General features: G+C 38.2%; 1 protein-coding gene across 1 annotated transcript in view; it reads right to left on the bottom strand.

Moving 5' to 3' along the window:
- Positions 1 to 252: 252 nt before the first annotated feature.
- MED13 (mediator complex subunit 13) overlaps positions 253 to 12,401 on the bottom strand; it is a 93,204-nt gene continuing 81,055 nt past the window's right edge. Inside the window, exons 21-30 of the mRNA XM_006138645.4 lie at positions 11,180 to 11,399; positions 10,297 to 10,488; positions 9,187 to 9,410; positions 8,508 to 8,650; positions 8,064 to 8,222; positions 7,774 to 7,959; positions 7,474 to 7,613; positions 7,100 to 7,273; positions 5,030 to 5,130; positions 253 to 4,349 (exon numbers count right to left, since the gene is read on the bottom strand). Coding sequence (XP_006138707.1) covers positions 4,217 to 4,349; positions 5,030 to 5,130; positions 7,100 to 7,273; positions 7,474 to 7,613; positions 7,774 to 7,959; positions 8,064 to 8,222; positions 8,508 to 8,650; positions 9,187 to 9,410; positions 10,297 to 10,488; positions 11,180 to 11,399 — 1,672 coding nt within the window. The 3' untranslated portion in view covers positions 253 to 4,216. The remainder of the gene's footprint in view (positions 4,350 to 5,029; positions 5,131 to 7,099; positions 7,274 to 7,473; positions 7,614 to 7,773; positions 7,960 to 8,063; positions 8,223 to 8,507; positions 8,651 to 9,186; positions 9,411 to 10,296; positions 10,489 to 11,179; positions 11,400 to 12,401) is intronic.

Raw genomic sequence — 12,401 nt, 5'->3', positions numbered from 1 at the left:
CAATCTAGACGCTCTTTTCCGCAAATGCTTTTAACGGAAAAACTTTTCCGTTAAAAGCATTTGCGGAAAATCACACAGTCTAGACGTAGCCCATGTGTTTCTAGTAGCAATTCACAGATACATCTTGGTGCACATAAAAAATGTATTCTATATATTAATGGGAAAAATCCTGTACATGAGTGGAAAAGGTTGGAGGGAACACTGAGAGAGGATCGTACAGTTGAGTGTTGGAAATAAAGAGAGACGCCACAATCAAGGCTTCATGAATAATTTATTCCATTTGAATTTTTTTTTTTAAAAGTATAAACTTTTTTCATTTCCTCAATCACAATTTGTACAACTCAGTGTTTATGGCATTCGGCAGCAATAGTGTTTGTTCCTTATTTGATTTTATGTCATATTAAATAAGACGACTTGGACCATTAAACGTCACTGCTGAGCAAAACCTTAAAAACTTCCCTTAAAGTGACCCAGCTATTTTGAGAAGATTTATGAAATTGACATGTCCAGTAATGATGCCACAATTTGCAATTTAAATCCAATAGCTTTTCAAGGTCCTCAAATCCAGTTTATTTGGAAAACCTAAAGCTATATTAAAACTTCCTGAAAAAGTGACCCTGAGGATTATTGTAGGTCCCAAATCCAGTTTTACTGTAAATGAAGTTTCACTCAATTGAAAATAAAGTACACCCACATATAAGATTTTCTAAATATCAGACATAGATCTATATCTTTCAATTAAGATGAAAGTAATTAATTTTTCACTTTAGAATTTCTGTCAAGATAGTTTGTCATATAATTTAACTTTGAGAAACTGAGTTCTTAGAGGAAACCCAGGCCAAAATATTGTTTCATGTACAATTACATGGATAATATTAACAGACTGATATGCTATGCCATAGACTGTTGTGCAGCAAATTAAATGGTGCAATAGCATTTAAAACTTTTTCATCTATTAAATTTGAATGTTTTTAAATAATGCAACATAATATTGATAGTACAGTATTAACAAATAGTGCTTGATTAAAGACATCTGCAAATCTTTGTAGCAACACATGAAGTTAAGTCACCATGGAAGATAAATAAAGATTAAAAGAATATAGTAATAATCTGTGCCATATTGACAGCTGAGTAAGAATATAGCTGAAGATTTTAATGATAACTTTAATTTTAGCCATTTCAGAAAATGTTAGAAAGTTTTAAAATGTACAAGCTACTTTAAAAGGCAAGGATTTTATGCAAGTACACTTGGCGGCCTACTGGCCAAACAATATGTACATGAATCTAATTCATACCGTGTTAAGTCCAGATGACAACGGCTTGCATAAAGAAAGTATGGCTAGATTTTTTTTTTGACTGGCATGTATATAATTATAATTTGAAATCCCAAAATACTTAATAGGTGAACTTCCACAAAATGCTACTAAACTGAGAGCTGCACAGACCAACACTAGGAACAAGCATTTTGAGATGTTGCCACCCAAACTGTCAATGATCTGTATAAACTCTGTTATTAAGCTTGCACCTTCTGTTCAAATCTGCTGTTAACTGGCTGTGACAATATAACTGTTAGAAAGTAGTCAAGTGGAAGGGTTAATCATTAAAGGAATTTGATTCATAAGATGGAAGTTACTTATTTAGAAGTAAGCTAAATATGGTAATTAGCTCCTTGGTGCTGGCAGTTTTGATATGTACATTGCTGGCAATGGATGCCACCAAGAAGACAGTCTCTCAGGACAAATGATTCTAAAAAAAGTTTCAAAAAGGGGCCTTCTGATTTTTTTTTACTGGTTATTTTCTCTGTTTATATTACTGACTACATTTGAAAAGCTTCTTCTACCCACAGTTTTTCTATACAGGTGGGGAATGTCAGAGCACATTCATTTAATTATACATTAAGAACTGGACCTCAGCAGTCAGGCAGCTGGCTCACTTATGAACACAAGTCACTTTCAGATTTTAAACAGATCACTTCCAACAAGTTCCAAGCTAAACAGGTGTGTTAACATTAAGACCGATTTTGAAATCAGCCATCTGGCAACACTGAGCTAAAAAAAATTGGATGCAAGCTCTGTAAATTGCAGACTTAGAAGCATCTCTTCCCCTCAAAAACCTCAGCCACATTGAAAAGAAAAAACTGCTATTGAACAAAATACGCAAGTCAATACATGGTGTATTTTAGCATAATCAAGACAAATTAATGCAGAGACCCAATTTTTTAACTTTAATATCAAAATAGGTTGACATCTGATTGCAGTACTGTTATTTTGAAGAAATGATTGAAAAAATCTGCCACCAATTGTACATTTTCTTTATACAAATTAAGACTGCTAATATTGTGTATATGTAGAATATTAGCAAAGAGGTTATGTTTGTTCACATGAAGTGATATTTCAGGCAAATATTTTGTATTTACAAAACATGATTTTCAGTAAGATACCGAATTTAGTTTTGTAAATACAAGTGATTTTTTTTGTCCTTGTAGAGGACTAACAGTGGGTGCACAAAAGGGATTTTTAAACTGGCTCCTTAAAGACTTTATGGGCAGGATGGATAGTCCAAATTGTCCAGTGAGACCGAGGTGCTAAGCTACCGTGGGTTCTCACAACAGATTGACAAGGGCACTGCAGGAGTACGTTTTCAGTCTGGCAGTCATGGGGTGTGGAACAAAGGAAAGGAACTGCTCATGAGCACCCGTAGGGGCCATTTTAGAGCATTACAGATTTGGCATGTGCAAGTCAAGGAAGGATGTTAGGTGAAGGGAAAATGGTGATTGCAGAGGAAGAGGTAAACAAAAGTCCCATGACTCCGGAATCCCTTCCTTAGGGAGGCTTGAACCTCGTTGGCACATGCCCTGACTGGAATCTTGAGGGGAAAGTCCATACGCTGGTGCCTGGGACCTTCACCACAGTGCCAAAAATACAGATTTAAAAGGAAAATGAAAATGCTTTCACTAGTGGAATAAAATCTGAATACCAGAATTCACTGAAAATCTATATACACCACATTTTAGTCAAACACACACCAATCTTAAAGTCAAGATTGACTGTTTTTGCATTTGTAAAATGGCTAGAGCTGGGCAAAAATTTCAGCCTACAGGATTTTTCAGGGGTAATTTGATTATGTTTTTCTATACTTGTATGTCCCATCTGATTTGTGATGAACACAAATCTTACAGAACATGATGCAATTCCCACTATGCCAAAATTCCTGGTTACCTACACTAGGTAGCAGAGATTCTTGTCACAATAAACCTTTCCACAGTAAATGGAAAAGGTGTGAAAAATTGGCCACAGCCCTGAACCATAACACAAAATTAAACTGAAGAGTTTATTCATTTTATTCTCACTACAAGTTAAACCACCTACAATATCACTTATATATTGCCATTATGTTACTCTGTAAAGGTGTGATATAAAATGCTGTAAGACCCGGTACCTTTTCAATTTATATAAACACAGTGAACTTCATTACTGTACATGTACTCTGCAACTACAGCTTAGCTGTAAATCCCCCACACACAATGGTATGGACATTAACCCCTCTATCCCCGTTAAACTGTACATCAAGACAATACAAATTTACTGTCCCCACCCACCCCCTTACAAAAAAATAATACTCTAAAAGCAACCTACTGCAACTTTTAATTAAGACGATTACATATATTTTAGACCAATTGCTTTAAAGCAAGAAGGCAGTATAAACCTTCTAGGAAAATTTTTATAAAAGAGGTTAAGAAATATAAGACAATTTATACATTTAAAAACTTACAATAAATAAGAGATGCAGGCATTTTCTGAATACTAGGTACTATAATCTGATACAAGAACATCTTGATGTTCTGAAGCCATAGGTTGAAACCTATTGTTCCTCATGTCTCTTCTCTCCATGCTTTTAATATTCATTAAAACATGACTGGGTACTATGGCTCATTACTTTTCACAAATACTGTGACTGGGGAAAAAGGGTTAAATTTTGCCACTAAAATGTTATAATACATTTTGACTGATCAATCATCACTCTAAAGAGAGTCCTGTAGAGTCAGTGAAACAAAGACAGCAGAATAATGAGCCCCTCTGAAGTCAAAACAATATTTGTTGGAAGTAACAAGAATTCTACCCCATCACAAATAACTTGAACTGAGAAGAAATACAACTTAGTCCCGCAGTGAAATATCCCTTTTCCTTGTTCTCTTCTTGCAAAGTTCAGATGAAGATCACAGCATATTCATGATAAAGTTATACAACTGATTCAGCACCACAAAATGAACTGGGAGACATGACCGTCTGTCCTGGGTTGCGGGATCACAGGTTAGCCAGGAGAGTGCATTGTACTGTTCCAAAACAAACCTGTAAAGCAGAGACTTCCATCAAGATATACATTTTCCATCATTTTCAGAAAGTGTTTTGCACAATCTCACAACAACTGATCATTTATGCTGCTGAACTAGCCAGGTTTATGAAACACCTAGTCTTCAGGGTCACTGTTCTCAACAGGTCAACAAGGCCAGGAAAACAAATTTTTTGTCTTCATGGAAAACAATCATGCAAAATCCAACAAAACTAGCTGAATAGTTTATCTTCTACAGAGGCTGTACATCTGTATGATTACGTGCCTGATCATCTCTGCTCTAAGCACTTCCTACTTCTGCAGTGCCGTCAAGTCTCTTGCCTAACTGCTTTCTTGGTACCCCTCCTCCATTCACGAACAGATCTTCCATTGGGACAATTTCATTCAGACTCTTTCCATTAAAAATCTTAGTACCTCTAATCAGCCTACTACCCACATTATGCTAAAAGTAATGCTTTTTAAAGTAAAAATCACTACTTCATGACTAAATGCATTTTGTAGCCATTCAGAGCACCACGTCTAATGTGTGTTGTCCTTCATGAAGCATTAAGCATACACAGCATTCAATTAATAATGAATAAACCTTACTGCAAAAGAGCCAAGATGACATGCTGCAATAAAATGTGGTCCTGCAGTTCTATTAAAAAATAGTTTCATTTAAATATTAAAGCATCAATACCTGAGAACATCAGAAGTTTGATTAGAGTCAAGTGGGTGGGAGTGTTTACTGTGGAGTAGCTCGTCTGATTGCACTGAAGGCACATGGAGGTGCAAAGAGGCCTAAAATGACAACAGGCATGTTATCAGACACCCTTGCATTGGTTACAATGTAGACATCCCTGTCCCTTTACAATACATCCCCACCTCAAAATTACATTCTAACATTGCCAGAGATGCATATTCTGATCTTTTTAACACAAATAGGACCGAAGTGGATGCAACTGCATTAAGTTTACCCACTTACACCAGGGAAGTATTTGGCCCTGGATTTCTAGACACATCTTGGAAGATTTTGTATTACAATTGGTGCCTGTAAAGAACCAATATCTTTGAAAATCCTACCAAACTGAAGGAAGTAGTACAATTTGCTACAGAAAATGAACTACACAGTAAGGGTACATCTTCACTAGCCCCCTAGATCGATCTAAGGCCGTGGTCACCAACCAGTAGATTGCGATCTACCGGTAGATCTCAAGGGCTCCAAGAGTAGCTCTTGAGCCCTCAATTGCGCACCTGCGCAGTGCATTTACATTAGATTTCCTCATGTAACGTAGGCGGGGCTTCAAAGAAGGGGCGGGGCAGTAGATCTTCGCCTATTCTGAGACTTAAAAAGTGATCTTGGGTGTAAAAAGGTTGGAGACCACTGATCTAAGGAGACTAATGAATGTGACCGGAACTGCAAATCAAGCCCGGGATTTAAATATCCCACACTTGATTTGCATGTTCTCGGCCGGTCGCCATTTTAGAAATTGACTAGCCCGAAGTAACTGCCCACGTCTACACGCAGCAGTGAAATGGGATTCCAGAATAAAGCCCTAAATCGAATTAGGTGGTATTCCTCATGGAATGAGGTTTACCACATAATTCGATATAGGGACATTTTTCCAGAATCCCATTTCACTGCCACGTGTAGACGCGGGCAGTTACTTCGGGCTAGTCAATTTCTAAAATGGCAACCGGCCAAGAACATGCAAATCAAGCGCAGGATATTTAAATCCGGGGCTTGATTTGCAATTCTGGTTTCTCTCATTAACCTCCCTAGATCGATCTAGGGGGCTAGTGTAGACGTACCCTAAGTGAAAAGAAGGTTAAAAAAAGCCACAAAATATTATAATCTTTAGGAGTTCTCATTAGGTCACTTTTGGTACAAGTGCAACGTTTTGCATGAGAGAGTCTTAAAATAAAAGTTATAGTAGTCTATTAATAGCCTTCCTAATCCAACTGTTCTTTATTAGCACATCACCCAAAGTCTGAAAAACAGCAGCAGAATCCATATAATATAATGGAACTTTAACTTGAAACCAAGACGAGTAACAGCTTTTCATCATGCCATGAGTGAAGCTAGACATAGCTGTGTCAAACTGTACGCATCATCCTAGACTTGAGCAAGTTAAAGTTTCAAGGTACAGCAGAATGGACTTGATTGTGTCAGATGAGATAATATACATTATGAGAGAACCTCTCCTGGATAAATGGATCTACCTAGGATACAACTCTTCTTTGAAGAAGGCCAAAAAGAAACTAGGTCTTATGCTTGGTCCATGCCTCTATACTAGACTACATTTTCCAAAATTAGCCATTAGATCTTTCCTTTTTGAATTGTTTCCAAATAAGAAGCAGAGGCAAATGTGATCGACACGTCTAGCCAAATGTTTAGCATCACTGCACTGTACAGCAGCCTACATCTATTCAGAGAAAGAATTAAAGCTGCACTTGTAAGGAGGAACATCACTGTTGTGAAACCAACATGTGAAGATGCTGTTCAGAAGAGAACACCACCTTTGAACTTCCCTGCTCCTGTTAACAATAAAGCACTTGTTTCTGGACAATGTGGACAAAAAGATAGTCTCAAAAACTACACAAACTTGACTGGTTTCTAAGGGAACAAAACGGGGCATGTCTCTTGAAACAAAACTAAAATTACCACACATTTGCTTTAAGAAGAACTCAGAATTCTAACTATTGCTCGTCAGATCCCACTTCACACATTTCTCTTTGAATGCCCAATCATTGCTCAGCTGTACAGTACCTTAAGAAACAGGGGACACTGATTTTGTGCTTGAGGACACGCTGACCAAAACCATTCAGGCAATGGACCCGCTTTGGCAGTTGATACAAAGTAGCCAAGGGCCAATGGTTGTTGCAGGATATTTGTTACTTCATCATGAGATTCTGTTGAAAGCAATCTATCTGTACCTTGACCCTGTGAACAGCAGGTAAACATTAACAAACGTCAGGAAGAAGCAGTTACTGACCAAACGGAACATTAGCTAGCTATTTAATCTGCAGCTTTCCAAATTCTTGGATCAAATTGGATTGAATATGATGAAGAGAAAGATGTCACAAGACCCTGAATCTGGTAAGGCTAAATTCGTAAACTGGTATTTTCTTTGTAATAGTTACCTTGCCCATTTCACCTCCAGGGGGGTAATGGGATCCTGGTGAATGTACAGGGGATCCAGTAGGTGATGCAGGAAGGATATTAATGATATCAGGATCAAGATCATCTCCAGTGTCTAACAAATCAAAGATATCTGCTCCATCTTGAAAAAAAAAATGAACAGAATTTCTAAACCTCCATACACATACAAAAGGAATAGATCTTCTTTTGAAGTCAATAGATTTGCATTCAAAACCTTATTCCCAACATACTTCGCGTCCCCTCTCCCCCCTCATTTTATATTACACAATCACTATTCTAACCATTGTTTGCATTGAAAGCCAGATCCAAATTTTCAGTGGTATAGGTCGACGATGCTACTTGCACAGAAGCAGATGTAGGGAACACAAGAATGTGGGTGCATGATGTGTCCTGGGGGGTATTCAGCTGAGATGTCTGCATATTTAAAGTGGTGCTGCGTCCAAATACAGAACCTGTTGATACGGAATCTTTGAAAGAAAGAAAAAAAGTAGATACATATTTTTCTTGAACTTCATATTGTTAAGCGAAACAAACCTCACAGCCCAATAGAAAGGAGCAGTTGTATAAATACCTGGCATAATAACAAAAGACCCTTGTGGTTCCATTGCCACCAAGCAAGCGCTGAGAATGCTGGGAGAATCTGCAGCAGATATACCACACATCCTACACATATCTTTTAGTCTCTTGCTGAGGGACTGGAGGTTTCGACGACTCAGCAAACCACTCCAATCTAAGGATACAGAGTCAGATTAATTTCTCTAACCATAAAAGAACTTTTGAACTTCGTTTCAAAGAATAGAAAAGATGTTTAAAATAATTCATTTGCATAATGACTTTTCATTTACGCTAATCTGCAAAACCGTTCACCTGCAAATTTATGAAAGAATCATCAAAAGATTTAGTTATGTTTGTTTCAATGGGTAGAAAAGCCAATTATCAGACTATTTATCTTTGCAAGTTAAACAAAAAAGTCAAAGCTTTTAAATCAAGTTTCTACACTCAACAGCTCTATTACCTTTTAATTCTCCATGGCCTATCCTTCCTAAACGGCCTATTACAACTCTCCATGGCAACGAACTCATCTGTACAAGTCCCAAGCACCATTCCCAGAGTTTCTGTAGACCAAGTCTGCGGGCAGAACCTTTTTTCCTACGAGCTCTAGGATTTGGGGGTGAGAGGGAGAGAAGGGGAGCAGGGAGGAGAAAAAACAACAGTAAATGAAAGATTTCTACTCACAATTGGAGTTAAAATGTTTAGATCTATAAAAGAATTAGTGTTAACCTGAATATTAACCAGACACACACAGGAATGGTTGTGTTCAGCCATTAAATTTTTTTTGTAGCATATAGTTTCTTTATTTGATCAATCTTTAAATACTGAAATTGAAATGAAAGAAAGCTTGCTTTTGCTTTCTTGTATGATCAGCCTTCTATTTACATGCCAAATTAAAAAAAAAATAATAATAAAAACTGCATAAATTCTTCCAGAAGATTAGTTCCACAACAATACCCAGATAATACAACTTGTATTCACCTGCTTGTGTTACTTTTGCTAGATAGTGGCTCCACAAAATTAATCAGAATATCTATATTACACTGCTATACTAGAAGAATTTTGATCCAGAAGAGAGATGCAAAGTTCTGGATATAGTCAAGTTACAGATGCCAAGTGAACAGAAAAGCTTTGCTTCTTACCTGTTTGGTACATCAATATTAATTATGCAAGTTTCTAGAAGTTCGCCATAGAGATCTGTGCATGACGCAAGAAGCCATCTTTGATCATGAGATAAACAATAGCCCACAAAAAGCACATTATATTTCTGTCCAGCCTCTCCAAAAGTTTCTCCTAACTCTGTTTGCTTGTCCTTAACAGGAGCCAGTATGAACGGGGGTGTATAAAGTCGAATGCACTCTGGTCTCTAAAAAAAATGCAACAAAAATTTTAAATTCCAAAACACAGCTAATCATTAAGGACTGCAATTCTTTAATATTGAAAAGAAATTTCCGCAAGAAAGACCATTTATCTAAAAAACAAAACAAAAATACAAAGCAACCAACTCATGGAAGTGTATATGCAATTCTGCCAGTATTCCCTACGGCTATGTCTAGACTGGCATGATTTTCCGGAAATGCTTTTAACTAAAAACTTTTCCGTTAAAAGCATTGTCGGAAAAGTGTGTCTAGATTGGCACGGACGCTTTTCCACCTTTTGTGGAAAGGTCCCGTGCCAATCTAGACGCAGTTTTGTGCAAAAAAGCCCCGATCGCCATTTTAGCCATCGGGGCTTTTTTGCACAAAACAGTACTGTGCTGTCTACACTGGCCCTCTTGCGCAAATGATTTGTGCAAGAGGGCTTTTGCCCAAACGGGAGCAGCATAGTATTTCCGCAAAAACACTGACAATCTTACATGAGATCGTCAGTGTTCTTGCGGAAATTCAAGCGGCCAGTGTAGACAGCTGGCAAGTTTTTCTGCAAAAGCAGCTGATTTTGCAGAAAAACTGGCCAGTCTAGAGACAGCCCAGATGTTTACAAAAGCACAGGTGTGGTGAACCTCAGGCCCGGGTGTCTGGATGCAGCCCTCTAGGGTACCCTGCTCCACTGTGGGGCTGGAACACACAAAAATCGACTAGACTGAGCTCCCTAGGCTCTGATGTGGAAGAAGAATGTGCAGTGTCTTTCTCCTTCTCAGTTGGGGGCCACACTTGTGTGCCACTGACTGATTTTTCTGTGGTTCAGTGGCCCCTGGCCTAAAAAAAGGTACCCCACCCCTGCTTTAGCACTTTTTAAAACCTCAAGATACTCACATCAGGGCTCTTAAGGGCAGTTTCCATTGCTAAACCTGGGCCAAAACCAGTCAACGTTTTCACATTGGTTGAAGTTGGAAGTGGTCTCCGACACTGTGTAAATGCTGAAAATGCCAGAGATTTTAAATGCTGGGTGTAGATTTGCCTATCTTCGTGCTTGACAGGTTGTAACAGATACTGACATGGGACAATCTAAAAAAGAGAATGAAAATAAAGCATTACAACCCAAGTGTAATTTACACTGAAAAATTATTAGTCTCCCCTTCGGATTTTAAGTACCTTTAAAAAGTTCTTTGGCTAATGTTTTTAAAGTTACTCTCCATAATCTGGCCTCTCCAGTTCCATACAATTTTCTGGCTTTCTTCTCTCCCTTCTGCTCTAGGATGTGAGGCCCTTTCAAGCAATCATTTCACTGGATGACTCAGACCAGGAGTGTAAGCACCTTCACAATAAAAGCCTCTTTCCATCTACAAGCCTCTTAGTTGCTTAAGGTCTTTTATCACTACAAACGTCTGATGTCTGGAAGTCAGGAGTGCTGGATAAAGCTTCTGAATACTGTCAGTCTGGGAGGTAGGAATTACTAATTATGGTATATTTCAAGAGTACCTCTCTCTCTCCACTGCCATTAGCCTAATGCCAGAATGAATTTTAAGGAGTCTGTTTGCCAGACTAACTTTGGATCGGTGCTGTTGTCAACTATTGAAATGGTCTTGAAAAATCTTATTGATACTTCCTACAATTTAAACAGTAGAGCAATTATAGATATTGAATCCAAAGTTTACACACACACAAAAAAAAAATCACTCCGAGGAAAATACTAGCTTCTCCAAATTGAGCTGAAAAGTAATTTTCACCTTAAATTTTTGAGTAAATGTTAACTTACCTGCACAGAAACTGTACTCCTGATGTTAGGAGGAAGAATCTGAACCATCTCCAGAAAGCAACGAAGAAGCCCAAGAGTCCACACATTAGAGGAGTTGTTCTGCTCGTCTTTCTTTTCGTACGTAAAAGGATCAATTATATAAACTACGATTGCAGGTGGATAGGAGACAGCATGTGAATCTCCATCTGTAGGTACTCCAACTTTATCACGATCCATAGTGCTGGAAGTTAATTTGAAGCCAATTGCTATAAACAACGTTCTTTGTTTTTATGTTAAGTATCAGATTACACAGTATGTATGATATAAACATTGAAATTTGATGGCACCCTATGACTAAGTAAAAAGAGCTTCTTTGCCTTGATTAATATGTGAGGAATGATACTATCACATCTTTACTGACCAGTTTAGTGCACAAACTTGTTGTCAGTTCCAGTAACTGATTGTGTTATCCAGCTCTGCCATTCACCCCTCTCCATTACATGAGCTCATTAGCAAATCTGCCCCATGGCTTCAACTGGTAGCAGAAGCAAGGTATCAACTAGTTCCCAATAAAAGCCATCTTATCAGTACAGCTTTGAAACCAAGTTTCTTTAGTCTCAAATTTCGTCCTCCTTGAATATATAACATCTTGCTTATTAACGTGGTCGAAAGCAAACTTTATGGACACAATCGCAGATAACAGGTATTGTTATTTTTTGTCTGTCCCCCCCAGTTATTCCAACCTCTTCCAAGAGTTACTTTTAGAGTTGGGACCCAACTAGAAAAACTGGGTTCCAAACCTTCAGGCTATGGCGACACTACAGGGTTTTTGCGCAAAAACCCGCAGACCATCCACACCTCGAGCACGTTTTTGCACAAGGAAATTTACAGTAAAATGACCGAACACAGGGCTTTTGGTGGTATCAGTATACCTCTTTCTACGAGGAATAGCTGTTTTCTGCACAAGAGTTCTTGCGCAAAAAGGTGTGCATGGACACTCAAAAGGGGTTTCTTGCGCAAAAAGAGCTATCAGAAAAAGCACAGGTGCGCTGATGGCCATTCTGTGAATAGCAATCAGAAGTTTCTTGTGCAAGAGTGTCCATGCAGTGTGGACACACTTTTCCACAAAAGCACATTGCTTTTGCGATGCGCTTTTGAGGCGTGGACACACTTTTCTGCAAAAACTTCTTGCGCAAGATCTCTTCTGCAAAAAGTTTCTTGTGCTAAAAGCCTGTAGTGTAGA

This window comes from Pelodiscus sinensis, chromosome 21 (assembly GCF_049634645.1).
Source record: "Pelodiscus sinensis isolate JC-2024 chromosome 21, ASM4963464v1, whole genome shotgun sequence".
Lineage (NCBI taxonomy): Eukaryota > Metazoa > Chordata > Testudines > Trionychidae > Pelodiscus > Pelodiscus sinensis.
The sequence above is the reverse complement of the archived record's forward strand: the minus strand, read 5'-3'. Positions and strand labels throughout refer to the sequence as shown.